This window comes from Selaginella moellendorffii, unplaced genomic scaffold, assembly GCF_000143415.4.
Source record: "Selaginella moellendorffii unplaced genomic scaffold, v1.0 SELMOscaffold_15, whole genome shotgun sequence".
Taxonomy (NCBI): Eukaryota; Viridiplantae; Streptophyta; class Lycopodiopsida; order Selaginellales; family Selaginellaceae; genus Selaginella; species Selaginella moellendorffii.
In genome coordinates, this window is record NW_003314276.1 from 1,530,657 (window position 1) to 1,551,872 (window position 21,216).

Consider the following 21,216-nt stretch of genomic DNA (forward strand, 5'->3'; position numbering starts at 1 on the left):
TCATATTAGGCTACTAATATGCTGAAATAATGCTAAACTCCATTTAATTCTATTTTATGTGCTAAATGCTTTAAGATTGTTCCTATATTGTTGTATGCTCCTATCTTTCATTCTTTGGGTTGTATACTTGAGAGTTGTTTCATGCTCCACTTCTTTCGCTCTTTGGCTCTATACTTAAGAGTTTGGCTCATCCCTTTATACAGTGGCTTAAGGCCTTGAAACTTGAGTTCCACTCCACTATTGTTAAACATATGACATATAGTATATAGCAAATAAAGGGTTTAGGTTCTTCTTCATGATGGTAAATTACCATAGGATAAAGAGTGAAAACTACATATACTATAGAAACCTTGCTATTGCTCCTTAAGTAGCTTGGTGTTAAATTAATTTTGAGTTTAGTAAAAAAGAGAGTAGCATGAGTTTGTCTATGTTGTGAATAAAGTTGGTGGTATTAGGTGTTGTAAATCTTTATTAGTGGGGTGTGACATTTATATTGCATTTTATTGAATCAAGATAGCACTTGATACTAAACCTTTATATTAGTGGCATAGGCATTATTTAGTATTTTTTTATTGATGATCAAGTCATTATTCTTTCTATATCATATCCTTGTGATCATCAATAATTTGGTTACGAAGTTGCTTGATCAAACGATGATTAACCCCAAAATGGTTGATGGTGAAGCTAATCTACTTATAAGTAGTAGCATTATTGACTATGTTCTCAAAGATGATTCATTATGCTAAGTTAATAATGGTATCTTGGTACCTTGAGAGTTTGCCCATTAATGTTTTGGAAAGGGTTGTAACATTTATTTGGTTTAGCTTATTGGTTTATCCATTCACACTTCGAATAGATCATTGGATAGAGAAGATAGGTATTTTTGAGACATTGACATTATTAGTATTTGTGTTAGTGGAAGTGGTTTTTTATATTGAGTGATAAGGAGTTTTCCTTAGAACTTAATTTTTCATGTCATTTCTTTGCTAATATTTTGTCTTCATATTAGATCTTGAAGATGATTGAAAAAGAGTGTAAGTGCAATTTGGATATCAAAAGATATAGTCTTTGTGATCAAGTCTTGGGTATTCATTTATATTTATGGATATTATAATCAGATATATAAGCATGATTTTCAAACACTTATGCATTTTGTTAGGTCATGAGAATTTGTGTTGAAGTGAATCTATATAAAGTTGTAGATATGAGGAAGTTGGTTAAGTCTTAAGAATTTGTATTTTTCTCTAGAATAAAACATTTTTGCAAATTTTCTTAGACTTTTTCAATAGCTGATCTATTGATCATTTTACCTTAAATAATCTATTTTTGTTAGCTATTGCAAACTAATGAAAGGGTTAGAGTTGACTTTAGTTAGCTTGAACCATGCTTTATTTCGTTAAAGTGGAACTTATTTAGTAAAGTGGGACATTAATTAGCATGTGTCCACATGCCATTTCCTAGTACTTAATTAATATTTATTAATATTTCTATCAGTTTTTTAATTTATTTTTTATATTTCACAATATTATAACACAAAATCATATGAAAATTTTTTAATTTATAAATTATAAAGCTAAAACTTCAATTTTTTATTGTTGTTATAAAAATGGCATGTGGCCACACACCATAAGTGGGATAATGAAAAATTCCACTTTAACGAAATAAAGCATAACCATAGTAAGTAGTTTCTATGATACAACCCAAAAGGCATATTGACTTTTGGGGTTTAAGTAATTGAGTTGGATAGAGTTTAAATTTGGCCTTTTATATTTGAACCTTTATGGATTGTCTATTAAATTGTTCTATTTAGTTTTTTATGATCAATTACGCTTCCTTACAAATTTATACCCTTGTGAACGGAAACTAACAGTTATTGCTTTCCTGAAAACCCACTCTCTTGACACTCTATTCCTTGGGTTAAGCCTAGCCAGAGGTAAATTAAACTTATCAGATATCAATTTCAATATGTGGTATGATTTCCCTAGCCAATCAATAAAGTTGGACCTGAGACTTTTTTGAAATGTAAGCTCCTAAATTTAGACTTTTTGGGAGGTCACTTAACTTAATATTACTTAAACCCAAATATCCCAAAACCTTTAACCATTTGGAAAAGGAAGTGCACTTTTATTTATGGGCCCTCTCATTATATTTGAACTTTTATGGATTATCTCTTAAGTTTTTCCTTTTGATTGCTTACACTCAACTATAAATAATTAAGTTGAACATCAACATCATCAACTAAGGTATAGAGCCACAAAAACCAAATTAAGATCAATGAAAGCTCATTACTTTCATAGAATCTAATAAAATACAAGGTGTAACCTACCACCAAACATAATGTTACCAAGAAAAGGCGTAAGGGTCACCTTTCTAAAAAAGTGCAATAGCCACTTTTATTTAAAAAAGGGTCCGTGAATAAAAATGCACCCCCTTTTTTAAATAGTTAAAAGTCTTAGGATACTATGAGATACAAATCCCTAAGCACCAAAAAGAGTTGAAAGTGTGCCACATGACAATGATCGTAATGAGCATAATATATTTGGACCAAAAGCTCTAACTCGGAAAGTCGAGAGCAAGAGTGAAACTCCAAATAAAGTGCTCAAGAAATAAGCATGAAGCGATTGATGAATGAATCTCTAGAAAGGGACACAAAAAGGATTAACACATGATAAGTGTTGTAACACATGGAAGCATCAGGACCGAATCCAAAATGGAGTTTAAGATAGAGTCTGAAAAGGAGTCCAAAAAGGAGTGGGGTTAAACTCTAGCGGAACCAATTTGGCTAAAAAAGGCCAATGTGACCTAAGAAGGTTATACCTATATGGTGGGTGATGATATAACCATTAAGGAGTCTAAGGCTAAAATGAATATGGATGGACAAACAATATAAGTTGGTGAAGTGCTTAAGAGCTAACATTAGCTCCCTTAGAAAATCAAATGGTTGATGCTCCCAATCCAAGTATGGGTGGCACTATCTACTTGGATACCTGGTGTGGCTCATTAAAACCTTGCTCTAGCTACATCTCTAGGGCACTTAAAGGCGAAAGATGGGGGGAGTACCCATGAGGTTAGCATTGGGTTGTAGTGTTTCAAAAAGTCATCCCAAAGTCCTGAACTGTGAAAAGGAAGAGAAGTAATCCACTTGTGTAGTGACTAAAGATATGGTCACGTGGTGAAGAATTTCCGGAGGTTAATGGGATTTAGTGGTCAAGCCTTTGAACCCTAACACAATGGCAGTGTTAGTGAGCACTACTATGAACAGAGAGGGATTTGATGAGGACCGAAGAAAGGATATTGGGGAAAAGTGCTCCTCATCTCTCCGAGCACCCTAAGGATGTTAAGGTGTGGTCATGAGATGACCACTTATGGACAAATGGCCTAGTTTTTAGGAGATAGAACTGTGGTATGGGTGGTCTTGGACAACTAATGAAACAAAGATGAAGGGATAGATATGTTAGTGGTACCTTTGGGTGTTTATCATGAGATTGGACATGTGAAGCACTTGGACCAAATGCAAAAATAGAGTGACAAAGAGGGTATTCATAGGGCTAATAAGGTTAGGAGTAGGACTTGAAAAAATTGTGAGTGAAATTCCTCCAAGTGGTCAAAAAAATGGTTAAATGAATGGAAAATTTAATTGCTTACAACTTAGTATCGGAATTGTTCTTTAATCCAACTCTTATTGGTAATCAAGTATATTACCACTTGATATTATTATCGGAAGGTCTCAAAAGTGGGTCTATCCTCAAGGAGTAGCATGTCGAGAGGGCATGACTCTCCAGTTGACTTTATATTATATATTATATATGTGAACGTGTAGGCAATATGGTGGATAGAAAAGGGGCTAATAAAGGAACGACTTTGAGATCTTTGAAACAATAAAAAGTTTTCCTTAGAGTGTGATTCATATAAATATTTGACTTTACAAATTAGTTAATATGGTTATGGTAAATAACTATAATTGGGATCACAAGAAAAATAAAGACTTTAAGATAATAAAAGAGATGCAAGATTATCCTTATATGGTTGAAGATGGTGCTTATGAATTTGAGACTAGAATTAATGACCTTAGGAAGTCAAATACAAATAAGGAAATGGTAGTTAAGATTACTTTTAATAAAGGCTAAAACAACCTAAGGAGTTTTGGGGGTGTGCTTAAAAGATGAGGTGGTCCTTATGAATATAACATAAGTTATATTCAAGTGTGGTGGCACTTCAAAAATAGCTATGAGGCTAGGAGTTTATAGGTTGTCAGATTAGTAAAATTGAAAAGCTGGATGACTCAGTACAATCAAAGAATGGTCCTAAAGGATTAGTAGAAATACATTTGGATCGATGTGTGTTATACCTTACAAAGGATTGGGGGATCATAAGATTTAAGTATGAGAATAATAGGTATCTCATAGATGGTAAAATGTGCCATACTAAAGTTGTGGAAAGGTGTTTATAGAAAAAAAAAAAAAACAATTTGGCAAAAAATTATGTATAAATACTATAGTGTAGTGTTAATTGATAGTTGGTATAAAAAATGACTATTATGGTATTGACAAGATCTAGACATAAATGGGAAGTATTATGAGGGTAGGTTTATAAAGTTGATAGTGTGGAAACACTAAATGTTTCAAGGAATGAGGCTTTGAAGTTAAGTTGGTTAATTCATAAGATCCTTTGCTAAAGGAATCCTAATGGCATAGCTTAAGCTTAAATGCATGCAATTTAAGTGCATTGACCCAAACAATGATGGAGGTGTGGAAGCATCAGCAATGAGTTGTAGAACTTGACGACTATGAAGCAACTAAATAAAAGGTGTGGAATAATTAATTGAATTGGTGGAAGTTCAAAACTTTGTGAAATAAAAAAGAGGTTAAATATATCCCTTGGGGGATAAATTGCTTATATTATGATATAGTGAGTTAATGTTATAAAAAAAATGTTCATTATCAAAGAAGTCTATCATTAGGACACCTAAGCACTCTAAACATTCAAAAAGTGGTATTTGGTATCACGAGGGCATTAAATAAAGGGACTAAAACTCTAAAGAATAATGAATAAAATGTGCTATTTAAATGTCCAAAGTTGCAAAAAACTAAAGATGGAAGGAGTCTGTCTATCTGAATTTGACAAAGCCAAAAAGATTTTGGTATAGCTAACAACAGATATACAGAGGCTCATGAGTAGCAACATTAATTCTAGTGTGTGGGATTATAAAGTGAACATATTTAGATTAAGGAACTACTCCCTAAGCTATCAAGTAGATTCATCCTTAAGAATATTTGCTAATACATGGTAGAAAGTGCAAAGTTACCTTCTTAGCCTAGAGGAGAATAACCAAAAATAATATATAAGGCCAAAAGTAAATAATAAAAAGATTGCCTTATGGCAAGTTTCAAGATTATGCTTCTGTTATGCCACTTTGATTTTACACATTTATATGAACCATTTACACATGTCTTTTTAAGTACTCACCTACTTAAAATTGTTTTTAAGAACATTGAAGGGACTCTATCTCTTACTTTGTTAAAACATCTCCTTTTGCAAGCTTTTAACTGTCATATAGTATAATATGGGCAATTCTATACTTTAGACTCTCCATGGCATCATGGTTGTTAATAGTAACTTTGAGCACCACTTGATCCTTCAGTCATAACTTATATAACCACCCTTGGCTATGCCTTTTGATTCCTATAATTTAATTATGAGGTTATTAAGGTTGGTGAAATACTTCCCAAATGTTCAAAGAAATGACTTTGAACAAGAGTCGATATTTAAGGACTTTTATACTTATACAACGAACCGTATTACATTGGTTAGATGACTTGCTAAGCGAGGTTGGCAAGTTGAAGGAACAAAGACCCTATTTGAAGATAATGATTTCAAGAGGGTGGCTTATGTGCTTATGCATAGAGGAGTCCATGCATGATTATAAGCTAGTCAACTAACTTGTCAAGTGAGAAGACTTGGAAGCTTGAAGTAACTAAGTTCCTAAATTGTGATTTATAGAGTGCATTAAATATAAATTGGTGCACCAGTGTGGGGAGTCATACCAAACATTCTAGGTGATACCATTTTGTAAATGAATATATGGAAGTTGGGTTTGAGTCTGAACCCTATAGAGCTTGGGTTCGATAAACATATATATATATACATAACTCACGTCCCACCGAACTCACATGTTCCATCTATGTCGTCTTGCACTCCAAGTTGGACCAATGGCTAGACCTCTAGCTCTCTCAAACCAATGGAGGATATCCTCGCTCTAAGCCTTGAACTCTAGAATGTCTCTTAATTCCTATGTCACCTTGAAGATCTAGGGCTATACCTCTCTCGCCACATCACATTCCCATAGTGCATGTCGCACTATCTCTAGCTCACCATACTCCTTGCATCGTTGGCATGCTTCCTCTTGGAATCGCTATCCTACTAGCAGCCCGTTATGGCCTTGACTTTCTCCTGTACCGGTAATTTCCAGAATGCAAGCATGTTGTCCACCACTTGATTTGCTTCAACTCCTTGCTCGATCCATTTCTTCCAGAGCTTGGGGATCTCCCCTCGAGCCTCCTCCCTGCTGGTCAAGAGACCATCCCGTGCTTCCTTGACTTCAAACTAGAAGAAGCTCCTCACTCCTAATTTCCATATTGTTGGGTCCCAATCTAGATTTTCGATGAGCTGCTGTCGCCACCATTTGAGAATGCCATCCCCCTCTAGTGTGGCCATCGATTGAACCACTACCAACTGCTTTAGAGCATGTTGTACTACTCGAATCCTGCCCTTGACTTCATCAACTGTCACTATCGGCATGACCTGTTCATCTCTTGCTGGCAGCAGCATATCACCTCTCGTAACTTGAAAAGGACACCTGACATTTTGTTTGGGAGATACAACAAACCACACCTCCACATCGCCATTCTCCCAAGCTGGTGTTGGGGCTGTAAATGCCCGTGTCCAGGTCCCCAAGCTGACTTGTTCCCCATCTAGCTCCATGTCCCATTGCAGAGCCACAAAATCTCCAGGTTTGAGACAGTGTCTAGGCTAAAGATGCCCCTTCTTCACCTCACTCACCACTTTGATGATGCAAAGAAGATCAAGGTGGACTTTCCTCCACTGTCCTGGGTTAAAGACTTGCATATGCCTTGTAGTCTTCCTCCTATCCTTGTCCAGAACTCCCACTAGTTGCTTAAGAGTTCGGAAGCCTTCACCATGCAGTTTTCTCCAGATTGTGTAATGATCTTCCCTACCTAGTGTCTTGTCGTCCACTTTGAAGAGGTCATTCAAGAATAGGGGCTGGTTCAACCAGTCCTCCGCTCACCTCGGCATTTTCCTATTGACTGGAAACTCACTCCACAACTTGAGAATCCCTTGAACTAGCATGTCGCCCTTGACTACTTGCTTTAGCCTTTAAAAAAAAATCCAACATGAATCCTCCTCCCACAGTCTTGTAGCATTGTGCTTAGGCTGGATTGCCAACAAACTTTGCCTGAACATGAGTCTCCAAGGTTGGTTACCTAGTTGAAGGCCCATAAGGAGGATTTTGTATTATAGTGCCTTTGCCATGTCGGTTAGATCAATAACTCCAAGTCCTCCCAAGACTCGTGGATGTGCTATGGATTGCCATGCGACCTTGGCCATGATCCTCCTTGTGACAAGCGCGCCCTGCCACACATACTTACGAACCATCATGTGTACCTTTCTGAGAGTGTTCAAGGACAAACCAGACTGAGAGGTGGTACCAAATGTTGGGCAGGATGGTGCTTCTAGCTACAACTACTCTCACTGGCAAACCAAGTTTCCAAGGAGCCCACTTCTAGATTGATGTTCATATCCTTCGGAGTAAGGTGTCATCCTGAAGTGCTATACTGAACCGAGTACCAACCTAAATCCCCAAGTACCTGGTGTCCTCTCCTGGTTTGAGCCACTAGAAGCTGATGTCTTGACCCCAAGACTTGATACCTGGCTACCCCCAATTTATATCCACTAATTTGTTCTAGTCAATTGCTGCACCAACTACGAGGTTGAAAGTCTCCAATGCCTTCTTAGCTGCATCCAGATTCTCCTTGGTCACGAGTAAGAACAAGCTGTATCATCTACAAATGCTCCGTTTAGAAGTTCTCGAGCCATCCTTGCCATTCTCGGAAGTTGTTGTCTTGCAGCTGACAAGGTGAGTCCTTTGATGCGCCCACCTTCCACTAGAAACGTGCACAATTAGAAAGAGATAGGGCACCAGTGGATACCCTTGGCATATCAAGTGTCCTAGTTGAAAACTCAATCCTGTCTCACCGTTGATTGTGACTCTTCTTGTAGCTCCACAGTACAGTAATTAAATCATAGCAACCATATCTCTTAGAATGCCAATCGTATGCATACACTCCTCCAAGAACCTCTAGTCCACACAATCATAGGCCTTCTCGAAATTTAATAACCACGCTACAGTTGAGTTTGAGTTCGCTTAGGTTTGAGTCCCAACCTACTAAGGTGTGATGATAGTTTGGAATATAAGGACACTCATTTTTTCATAGACTCTTAGTAAGGAGATTGGCTTGGGCACACCACCAAGCAGGGATGCCCTAGAGTCATGATACACAATTAGTGTACTTAGTTTAAAAGATTAGCATATCTAATTTAAATACTCTAGTGTAGGTAGCATCAAGGACATGATGAATGAAATGGGGATACCCAATCTTTGTTGCTATGGACCATTAGTTATAAGTATTAGCTTGGGTGCACTACCAAGTGTGGAAGATGCATAGTCAATAATTTAAAAGTCTAGTAGACCTAATATCTATTGATAGACATGTTAATATGTCTATGTGAGGTCACTAAATGACCCTATGGCTAAATAAAGATAAGCTTTTTGTTACTTTAAGGAATAAGTTTTTTAGTTCAAAGCATTGATTTGAATTACTGGTAATAATGTGATTTGGTTAAAGTGACTAAATAGGAAAGACACCTAGGTGAAATAAGCTGTCATAATATAATAGTATTATAAGTTTAATAAAATAGTCTTTAAAGAAGAACCTATAGGAAGGTTGGGCTGTAGATAAAACCCTCAAATAGAAAATGCTAAAGAAACTTATTAAAGGTGAACACCCTCTAGACTCAGCAAAACAGAGCTTTTGTTATAGAATTGAAAGGATATCTAAAGGATGGAGGTAGTGATACAATATTGTTTGGTGCAACAATCAAAAGATAAGAGCAAAATATTAATGGCCTAGAATAGGCCATAAAAATTATTGGAAGGAATCCAAATAATAAATTAAGCGAAGAACACCCATGTGATAGATGCTAACAAATTATGGAAAAGGAAATATGTTTCCAAAGATGGATTTCCTAAATAATCCAATGTGAAAAGCTCTTAGAGATGGAGCAACAAAGTAGCCAAATAATAGGGCCATAAACAGCCCTAACACAAATTATGGACAAATAAAATTTAATGCCTAAGATGGTAAAAAATAAAAGAGAAAATGATAGTGCCCTCAAGTAAAAGACTTCCTATGGTGAGAAAATGGAGTTTGCACAACATGTGCAATGCAAGGTGTTAAAAACACCAAAAAAATTGACTTCAGAAGTTAATATCAAAGTTCTAAAGTATAATGGTTACGCTGATAGAGGTTAAGACTACTCTGAAATGAATAATAAGATTGAGATAAAAAAAAGTCTTTTTAACATGTTTAACGAGAACTAAATGAACAAAGGGAGAGAACCACCACATGTGGTTTAATGAAATTTTAAGTTGGAGAGACTATACTCCTTAGAGGATGGGCAAAGCATGATGAGCCTTCAGTGTTGAATTATTAAGGAATTTAAAGATGAAAATAGTAATCCATGATAGAGTTACTTTATAAAATGGTTTATCATTCGATGAGAATATCGAACTTCATCTATAAGTGGTGGAGTTGTGAGATGCAAATCCCTAAGCCCTAAAGAAGAGTTGAAAGTGTGTCACGTGGAATTGGTTAAAGCGGAAGTCTAATGAGTGTAATACATTTGAACTAAAAGTTCTGACTCGAAAAGTAAAAAATGGGAGTGGAACTTTGAACAAAGTGCTCGAGAAATGAACATGAAGCAATTGATGAATGAATCTCTAGAAAAGGACATAAAAAAGACTGACATATGGCAAGTGTCATAACATATGGAAGTGTCCAAAATAGAATATGAGATGAAGTTTGAAATGGAGTCCAAATGTTAACTTACATTTATTAATGTTGAGAACCTATGATTGAATCTAGTGATAGTTTACTGTATTTGCCAAAACATACCCCATGTTAGCTCTATTCAATTCTAATGGTTATTTATGGAAAGTGTTTAAATTTTCTTGAGTCTAAGTGCAAATTCCATACTATGCTAGTAAAATACCCATAGGCCATTAGTATATTAAAATTGCACCATACTCTATTTAACTCTGTTTTACATATTAATTTTAGCATTGAGATGTTAGATACTTTAGAACTATTTCAAAATCACTCTATGCTCCTATCCTTTCCCTTTTTATGTTATACACTCAAAAGTTATTTTGTGCTTTAGTTCCTTTGGTTCTTGGTTAAATGCTTAAAAGTTTGGCTCTATCCCTTCATTCAGTGGCCCAAGGCTTTATAAATTTAAATTTTGCTCTATTGCTATTGGTTCATAAGTTCAAAAGTTTAGGTTCCACTCCATAGTTATTCTATAGTAAAACACTATAAAATAAAAAGTGAAAACCATATACACTACTTCATTAATATGTTACTAATTGTTTTCATTAACTTAGTCCTTTTTCACATTTTTCTATACTCTTTCACACATTTGAAGTCACTAATTAACTTTATCTTCCACCACATAAAATTATATATAATGTTCCATGTTTCTTTATTAGAACTTTATCATGTTCCCTTATTTGTATCACCTCCTATTATTACTGGCAAGTAAAAGTTTAAGGTTATTACTATTCTTGACTTAAAGTATAAGTATCACAAACTTTATCATTTAGTTGATTGTATTCATGTTTTCGAATTGGTTGCAAATTTCTAACAGTAATATAGACCACTTCAGCTGGCTGGACTGAATCTACATTCAAAATGGAAAGCCCCTTGGAAACCCCACCACAATTGGGGATGGAAAATAACATGGAATTTGCAGCAGTCTTGTAGAAACAGCTCCTGGGGGTATTCAGGCCAAACCTCCTCATACCTATATGGCATGTCTCACTCCAACCAACAGCCACTTCTTCTTCACCTTCAAAGTTAGCAATGAGAATCATGGTGTACTTATAGAAAAGACCAAGGACATCTCCGGGTGAACGCTTCCACCACCACCAATGTCTGGCCTGTTAGCTCCATCTCAGACCTCAGTCGCAGCACCAAACTATCCTCGTCGTTTGCTCAGACGCCATGAGTTTGGCTCGTGGTACCGATCGTATAGCGGCTTTATACGTTCCTCCCGCTTCCTCTTGCTCAACTTGGTTGGATCAGCTGCCTTGAAGAACCTGGGAGCAAGCTCGACCAGCCACTTTGGATCGATGACTGTAATTTCTCGCATGTACTCCTTGGTTGTCATAACCAGCTCATTGTAAATCACCCAGTCGGGCTGATGCTGGAAGAGTGCACTGCTTGGATGAATGTAGACAGGCTGGTTCTCCACAATCGTCCTGTATCCTTCCTGAGGATCCTTGCGTGCGGCATGGAAAAAAAATCCAGCACATGTAGCCTTCCTGATCCTTGTCAAGTTCTTCCCAGCACTCACCACCTCCAGCTTATATTTGTCCATGATCGTAAGCAGCTGCTTCCTCACGTCCTGTGCCTTTCGTAGTGATCGAGACTGTACAAAGTTCTCAAAGCACCATGGTCCGGAGAACTTCTTATCAGTCCACGCCTCGTAGACAGCAAGTAGCGTCAGGTGATCACCCTCCGGCTGGAAAAACCTGGCTCTCTTTTGATCCGCCTGGGCCTGCTTCTCCCCAGGACGATAGAAAATGTTTTGCGCCTGGAGCATCGAGATGATCGTCAGTATCTCGTCGCTGCAGCCGAGGTCCACGCTCGCCAGGAGCATCTTGGACAGAGGTGGCTCCAAAGGAAACTCCGCCATCTTTCGCCCCACCTTGGTCAGCAAACCTTCTTCATCCAACGCTTGCAAGCTGTAGAGCTGCATCATGGCAGAAACCAGCGCCTGGGACTGTGGACGATCCATGAAGTCGAATGAGAGCAAATCGTTGATCCCCATGGCCTTCATCATCAGAACCGTCATCCCGAGATTCACCCTCTGTATCTCTGGGACGCTCGTCGGAAGCATCTCGTTCCAGAACGAGCCCTCGGTGTAAAGCCGAAAACACTTCCCGGGCCCTGTTCTTCCTGCACGACCAGCTCTCTGCTTGGCTGACGCTTGAGATATAGGAGTGATCACCAGCGAGTCGAATCCCAGCTTCGGATTGTACACCTTTTGCTTTGCAAATCCCGGATCAACGACGTAGTAAATGCCATCAATTGTCAGGGATGCCTCTGCAATATTGGTAGCAATGACGAGTTTCCTCGTCCCCGCAGGAGCTGGATCGAAGATTCGAGTCTGCATCTCGCTGGGAAGAGCGCTGTAGACCGGCAGGACGATCAACTCTGGCACATTCGGTCCCAGATCCTTCATACGTTCATGCAAAATCTCGCAAGCGGTGTCAATCTCCTCTTGTCCCGTTAGAAAGAGCAATACGTCCCCCTCCGGTTCCGTAAGGTGGATTTGCATCACCGTGGTCAATGCCGCATCCAGGTAGTCGGTCTCTGGCTGCTTGGTGTAGAGAATCTCGACTGGAAAAGAGCGTCCTGGTATGGTGAAGATGTTGCAGTTGAAAAAGTAGGCCGAGAACTTCTCAGCGTCCAGAGTTGCCGACGTGACAATGAGCCGCAAGTCAGGCCGCCGCTTCACCAGGCTCTTGAGCAACCCGAAAAGAACATCCGTGTGGATTGTTCTCTCATGAGCCTCGTCCAGCATGATCACCGAGTATGCCGAGAGGTTCTCGTCCATGAGTATCTCTCGGAGAAGCATACCATCTGTCATGTACTTGATGACGGTCTCAAGCCCTGTGCAGTCCTCGAACCGGATGGCATATCCAACCTCCTCACCCAAACGGCAGCCGAATTCTTCTGCCACCCTCTTGGACACGGACATGGCGGCCACCCTTCGAGGTTGTGTGCAGCCGATTTTCCCCCTCGAAGTGTATCCCGCCTCGGCCAGGTACTGCGTCATCTGAGTCGTCTTTCCCGAGCCGGTCTCACCAATCACGACCAGCACCTGGTTCTCGTTCACGGCCTTGACGAGGTCCATCTTCAGCTTGTAAATCGGCAAGCTCTGTCTCTGCTCTTGAATCGAAAGCTTCGACCGTTGTCCGAAAGTTGGCGCCTTTCCCAACGCATTCTTCTTCCAGTCGGGCATATCGTACGCAGACAGTCCTACACCCCGGAGTTCTTGTGCTAGGCGCCGCTCTCCTGTCTCTGGCATGGGATCCTCCCATGAACGATTCAAGTCCTTGGGTATAGAGTCCAGCATTGTTCGCTGCTGCTGCTCCCTTCTCTCTTTAGCCAGAGGCAATTGAGTTATCGCTGCTCTCTGCAAAGAGCCGTCGGGGTTCCTGACGATCTTCACAGGTGAGAGATCAATCGAGTACCTTGTTTGTCCCCTCAAGAACGCAGGCTTGTCCTCGTTCGGCAATATTTCAAGCTCTACTTCTGCGCCATCATCGTGAAACAGCATACCACCTCCGTCATCGTCATGCATGGGATTGTCTCGCATGCCCAGCACCCCTGAAGCAGCCAGCTGCGTTCTTTCAAACCTCTCTGGAGAGCTCATTTTCTTGGAAGGCCGAGGAGCGTCTGAGTTGTCGTCGATCAGTGGAATCCCAGAAAGGCCCATCCTTGTCGTCGATGGCTTGTTGGCAATGGAAGGATTGGTTCTAAAGTCATCCTCTTCATTTCCCGATGGCTTGAGAATAGGAACCAGATCGTCCCCGCTTTCCTGGTCCACGTCTCTCATAGAGAGACTCATCGTCCCACCCTTCAAAGACACCACCTTCACCCACACCTCCTGGCCCCTCTTCACAACATCCTTGGCATGCTCAACCCTCCGAGAAGCCATCTCAGACTTATGGACGAGTCCTTCCGCATCGTCGAAGGACCCGTTAAGCTGAACAAAGCATCCAGAATCCATTATCCTCCGCACCCTGCCCTTGTAAATCTTGTAGAGCTCTGGCCTGGACTCGGGCTCCCGACGATGGTCTTCCTCGTCTCTGCTGCTTCTCCCACTGCTCCTGCTATCCGTGTCCATATGCCTTTCTCCATCTCGATCCCGCTCGCAATCCCTCTCCTCTTTATCTAGCTCCTTCTCTCTAACATTCTCCCTCCCCCGATGTCTATCCTTGTCTTTCCTCACGGGCGGGAAAATGGCGTGAATGATCATCAGCAGCTTCTTGACGAAGTAATCCTGGAACTCCGCCCCGTTTTCCTTGAGCCTCCCGCCGAATTCCTCCAAGCTCTCGCTGTGTCGGCCCAGCTCGATGATAAACTCGGCCAGCGTCTTGTTGCTGCACCCTACGTGTGTTTCCAGCTCGGTGCATACCTTTGACACGAGCGACAAGTACTCAAGCTTCTCCTGGAGCTCCATCACTGCAGCTCTGCCCTAGCCCTAGAAATCCCGCCTTTATAGACCTTGTTTTAATCTTTATATATACTTACTAACCTTTTAGGGCTGTTTATTCAGTTGAGCAAACTTTATTCCTTCACTCTTTTTGTTCACTGAATGTTCAAAAATTGATACTTTAGAGACACCTAATCAGTGTGGGGGCTTTTGCTGTTGCTTGAAAGGGTCTACAAAGGTCCCTGATGTTTATTTTACAAAATCCACCCAGTAATCGGGGCAACACTCTTCCTCTTGTTTTAAAAATTGGGTTGGTGAGTGAGGCATATTAACAATTTAAGTTTACACTTTGAGGTTGTAGGGTCTATCGGTATTAGTTATTCCATGTTACCATAGGTCAAAATAATTCTTCATTGAGTGCTATGAGTGGTGAATAGTTCCTTAGCATGGCATAAATATGAGTATGAGTGGATCAATCAAAACTGTAGGGATTAATCTATTAGTTTAGGTAATCATTATTGTGCTCTTTTGTAAACTTTTTTTATATTGGACTGAAAGCAATGCAAATGCAAATTTAAGGACTAGTTAAAATTTGAGTCCAAAAAGAGAGTTATCAAAGATGAAGAATCAAGTATGTAAATTATCTTTTTTTCTTCGAAAGATGATTTGGCAAAGAGATATGATATCATTGTTTGTATTCACATTATGCAATTAAAAGTCTTTACCTTAATGCATGTTAGTTATAACAATCTTACAAGTGGTGAGTCATAGGATGGATAGTAGTGAAGCGCTAAACCATTTTTTGTAGGTTTGCAATTAGAAAGCTTGAGTTGCAATGCTTAATTGTTTTTTAAAGAACTATTGCAAATGTGACTATGGGTATTGAAAGTTACTTGTTGGCAAGTTCTTTTAAATATTATTTCCTTAGTGCCATAACGGCAGAAGGTAAGGATTGGTAAACCCTTTATTAGTCTCAACTTAAGCTAGTTGAGAAACTAGTTATCATGTATGTACTTATGCCAAATAAATATAAAGTAGGAACTTTTATACATTTCTTGCTGAGCATACTCAGCTTGGTATGAAAAACTCATATATTAACTGCACTTGCTAATGTTGAGAACCCTCTTGATATTGAGCTTGATTCCTCAATATTTGCTAAATGATAAATTACCATGTCTGCCAAAATACTCTCACTATTATACCCCATATATTAGTCTTGTTCGGTCACAATGGAAAGTGTCTCAATTGGTTATTTAGGCATATCTATGGAATGTAGATATTATTCTAAACATGATGATGTTGTTCTCGTGTCTAAATTTGCAATCTACCACCATTTCATATTTAGTAAGTTTTCATGATTGTCCTAAAGATTAACTCCTAAGACTGGGGTAAAAGCCCAAAATGTGCATTCTTTAGAGAAGGGATTCTAAATGTATAGTAGGGATAGTGGGTAAATTGGGCATGGCTAACTAACCTAAGGCATAGCTTAGCTCCTACTTGTGCCTATCTTTGTTTTGCATTCGGCTTGTTACAACCTGATCTAAAAGGGAAACATGGGTCTAAGCCCAAACTCTATATTATACTAGCTAATGAAGTACTTATATTTTTACATTAGGCCATTAGTATGTTGAAATACCACCAAACTTTGTTTAGCTGTAGCACATGTGGTTTTTACCCTTATTCTATAGTGATTTACTATAGGATAACCACAAAGTGGAACCTAAACCCTTGATGTACCACGTGTCACATGCCATGTGCCATATGCCACATGTCCAATGATAGTGGAGTGGAATCTAAGTTTCAAGGCCTTGGGCCACTAAATGACAAAATGGAGACAAACTCTTAAGCAAGGAGCCAAAGAGCAATATATGGAGCATAAAGTAACTTTTGAGCATACAGCATAAGGAGTATAGGGATAGGATCATAAAGCATCTTGGAATAGTCCTAGAGCATCCAACATTTTAATGTTAGCATTTGCTAAACATTGCACAGTGGCAGCTGCTACAACCCCTCCTCCTCAATCTCTTGATTCATTTGCAGCCCTAATGATCTTAACCTATTCTTAAAAGGAAGTGAGTGCCACGTTCATGCTGCCGATTTTTCCCTGGTCCAGCATTGAAGTCTAGAGCTCTTCCAGGGTGAGTGAGTAGATCAATCTCTGGCGGAGGGGCATCTTGGAAGAAGCCACATCTTCTTCTTCTTCTTCTTCTTCCTCTTTCTTTTTGATGTGATGCTACTAAGAAAGATTGGATCCTGTCTAGCTCTCTCACTCACTCACCAATGAGACTACCCTGATCGGCACTAAGGAAAGAAAAAACAAAGAAAAAAAATTCTGCATGAGATGTGAAGAAGGGATGAGAAGGAAAAAAGGGGAGAAAGAGAAGAAAGGAGGGAGGATCCAAGCTCACAAATCAGGAGTGCACAAGAGCTAAGAGGAAACCTTAGAAGATGCATTCTGGTTAGTGAGAGTGGTCTCCGAACCTTAACCGGGCTCTGATGAAAATCTCTTTGGTGGTGATCTCTTTCATAGATTCATAGTGTAAGCGACTAATTTTTCCATTCTACTTTAGTCACTTAACCACACCTCCGACCACTTGGAAGAGTCTCATTCACAACCTCCATAAGTCCCTCTCAGGACTTGGGGCTTGCTAGCCCCGAGAATGGCATCCATGCCACTCCACCTTTGCACTTGGTCCAAGTGCTCCACGTGTCTGGTCCGATGACCGACACCCCAAGGCACCACCAACATACCAGCCCGTTACGCTAGGCCATGCCCAATCACTTTGGTCACATCAGTGGTCCAACACCACCTGCATTGCAATCCCGTCTCTCCAAGACTGGGCCATCCGTCCATGAGTGGTCATCCCAGATCCACTCCTTAGCATCCTTAGGATGCCCACTGACATGGGGAATAGCCTTCCTCAACATCTCCTTTCTGGTCCCCACCAAGTCCCTCTCTGTCCTTGGCCATGTTCGCCAACACTGCCACTGGATCAAGGCCCACATGCCCGACCACTAAGTCCAACTGTCCTCTAGGACTTCCTTACTGTGTGACTGTGTCCCTTGTCACCACACTAGCTCTTCCTTTCCACAGTCTGGGACTTTGGGCCAACATTTCGGAACACCGTGGCCTTACGCAAGCCTCATGGGTACTCTCCCCACCTCTCGCCTTTTGGTGCTCTAGCCATGGGTTTAGAGCGAGGTTCCGTTGAGCCACACCAGGTATCCAAGTAGGTAGTGCCACCCACACTTGGACTGGGAGTATCGGCCAGTTGATCTCCCAGGGGAACTAGAGCCAGCTCTTGAACACTTTACCAAGCTACCCCGCTTATTGGTCCGTGTTCACTCTAGTCTTGGACTTCCCAGTGGGCAGCTCATCACCCAACACTGGGTCCGGCCTTCCTGGGCCAAACTGGCCTTTCCTGGCCAAACTGGCTCCATTGCAGTCCTCCCCCTTACTATACTTTTGGAGCTCACCAAACCCCCCAGGGTCACCCTCTCAGACTCGAACTCGGACTCGGACTCGGACTCGGACTCGGACTCGGACTCGGACTCGGACTCGGGCTTGGACTCGGGCTCGGGCTCGGTCTCGGTCTCGGTCCCGATCTCGGTCTCGATCTCGGTCCCGGTCTCGGTCTCGGTCTCGACTTCGGACTCCATCTCGGACTCCATCTCGTGTCCATCTCGAGTCCATCTCGGACTCCATCTCGGACTCCATTTCCGGTCCATCTCGGGTCCACCTCGGACTCCACCTCAGGTCCATCTCGGACTCCATCTCGGGTCCGTCTCGGACTCAATCTCGGATCCATCTCGGACTCCATCTCGGATCCACCTCGGACTCCACCTCAGACTCCATCTCGGGGTCCTTCTCGGACTCCACTTCGGACTCCATCTCGGGGTCCTTCGCGGACTCCACTTCGGACTCCAACTCGGGTCCATCTCGGACTCCACTTCGGACTCCAACTCGGGTCCATCTCAGACACTTCCACGTGTCATGTGTTGGTCCTTTTGGGTCCCTTTTTGGAACCTCGCTTATTGCTCGCTTCGTGCTCGTTCCTCGAGCACTTTGTTGGGAGTTCCACTCCCGCTCTCAACCTTTCAAGTCGAAGCTTTTAGTCCAAACGTGTTACGCTCGTTTAGTTTTCGCTTCGGCCACCACCACATGGCACCCTTCTGGCTCCACTTTGGGGCCTAGGGATTTTGTGTCTCACACATAGCCCATCTAAGATACATGGATTCAAGGGCAAAAGTGATGGTGGTGCCACACTTGAGAGCTTGCGTGGGCTGTGTGGTACTGCACGTGAGGCTTCGAGAATTCAACAAATGGCAGGATGTCGAGTTTAGAAAGCTGAGAAATAAAAACTTTTCGAATTTGGTGTGGATTTCTTTAGATCCTTACTATAAATATTGTATGGCTCAACCACTCTCAAGGCCCTCAGGACGAAAACACTCCATCATGTGATTGCAGAATACAATGAATGATCTCTTTCAGATTGAGAATCAAATGTAATCTGGATCTTGGGAACTTATCCCTCAATGCTTATGTTAGTAAAGATTAGTTGTCAGGGTAGTTGTCAAGATTAAAGTATCTATTCTATTATAATTATATAGAATATTAAATAAAATTTTCTTCCTTTTTCTAGAAAATATATTCTTAAAAGTAAGAGGTGTATAATCCTTCAATATACCATAGCGAGGAAAGGATCTTTTCACTGTATTTCATGTCAGTTTAATATAATTTGTATGAACTTTAGTAACTGGATTAACAAAATTTTAAGAGTGGTTGACTGTATAATAAGTGAAGTTCAACTGATCCAACCACTCTTTGTTGTAACAATAATTTCTATATATGATTGTTCCAAAATATTTATTATTATTATTATTATTATTATTATTATTATTATTATTTATAAAATAATAATAATAGAAATATAATTTATTTTGGCTTAACATATCTATATAATACATCAAATAACGTTTGTACAGTACAATCAGCCACTAGAATCATAAACAATTTATTTAAATCACATTCAATTCCTCTATAGACTCATTGACTTTTTAATCTTCTACCACGATTATATTTTCATACCAATTCATTATTATGTGCTGGCTTTTATAATTAAACTCAATACAAGTTTAATTTTGTGGCATTTTAATGCATCAGTAATATATCACTTGAAGCCATTTGAGCAAATATAAAATTCCTATTTATAAACCAAATACTAATTTTACATGATCTTGTTGTATTGCAATTTTTATAATTCCACTTTAAACCATTTTTACAACCTCAATTATCATATTCATATGTCATTAATTGATAACATGTTTTACATTCTATTTTTTCTAGAAGAAAATTAACCATTATACAAAAAGTAAAAAAAATTACCTTACTATTAATTAGTCTTCTCCTAATAAGACTAGAAAAAGAAAAATTACTATTTAATTACAAAATTATAGTTGCTAATATACATATTAACAATAAGAAAACGGGTGGTCCAGGAAAAATTATAGAAATTAATGAAAGTAAGTAAAATATAATTATGGTAGAAGAGTATAATGTCAAGGAATCAAAGGATTAAATGTGATTCATATCAAATATTTATGGTTCTAATGGTTAATTGTTCTACAGAAACCTTAACTATATATATATATGTATGTGTGTGTGTGTAATATTCATTTTCATGGCAAAGAAACTTCCTCTTCCTCTTTTAAAGTAACAATTGGTGCAATTGCTTGATGTTATATGGTTATAATTGAATAATTAAACTTAATTAATGTGGTGCAACTTTTACTCTTGTTATCAATCTTTGCATCCAACCAAATTTCTTCTGTGTGACTCTAGGTGATATATATCATTAGTTTGATCACTTTATAATGATTGCCACTTATCATTCTTAGGATGATATTTAGTATCTAAGTTTCCCACATGTCTTCAAAAGATAATGTTGCAATAGTATAATGGTTTATATAAGGATTGGAGTCTCCTTCTATATGTATTCAAGTACACATTTATGCATTTTAATGATAATTGCATCATTTTTTCAAGGCTATTTAAATTAGTTATATAATTTAGTGTTTGTTTCCAAAGCTTTTTACTTTTACTTTTACAAGTATATTCTTAAATTGAAGGTGGCCAAAAAGTCTAGAGGGTGAATACAATTTGCCTTTGACTCCACTTATCACGGCTACACAAGTTAAGAAACAAGAGGAAAGGTATTATACTTTTTGTAATAGAGATTAAAGCACCAATAAAGGAAAATCCATTGTTTCCAATATTTTTTCCTTTGTGAGAATATAAAGATTACTTATAGCAAGAATCAAGTTTAGATCTACCACTGCAACAGATGGTAAATCATGTTATTGAGCTTGAACCAGGTTCATAACCAGTGTCTAGAGCTCTCTATCGAGTTTCGCATGCAAAATCACTTGCAGCTAAAGGACATCAACTAAAGGACTTGCAAGTGAAAAGTTATATCCAACCAAGTCAAAGTCCTTTTAGAGCTTCAGTGCTACTGGTTGAGAAAAAGGATGGCTCCATACAACTTTGTGTTGATTATCAAGCTCTCAATAAGGTGACTGAAGAATTCTTATCCTTCACCACACATTGATGATCTTTTAGATCGTCTTGAAGGT

The 21,216-nt window shown here is 39.5% G+C and overlaps 1 protein-coding gene across 1 annotated transcript; it reads right to left on the minus strand.

The window, feature by feature from the left end:
* Positions 1-11,302: 11,302 nt before the first annotated feature.
* On the minus strand, positions 11,303-14,610 carry LOC112346532 (probable pre-mRNA-splicing factor ATP-dependent RNA helicase DEAH5). Its single transcript, XM_024675688.1, has one exon. It carries the CDS (start codon positions 14,608-14,610, stop codon positions 11,335-11,337), a length of 3,276 nt encoding a protein of 1,091 aa, XP_024531456.1. The 3' UTR covers positions 11,303-11,334.
* Positions 14,611-21,216: the final 6,606 nt, after the last annotated feature.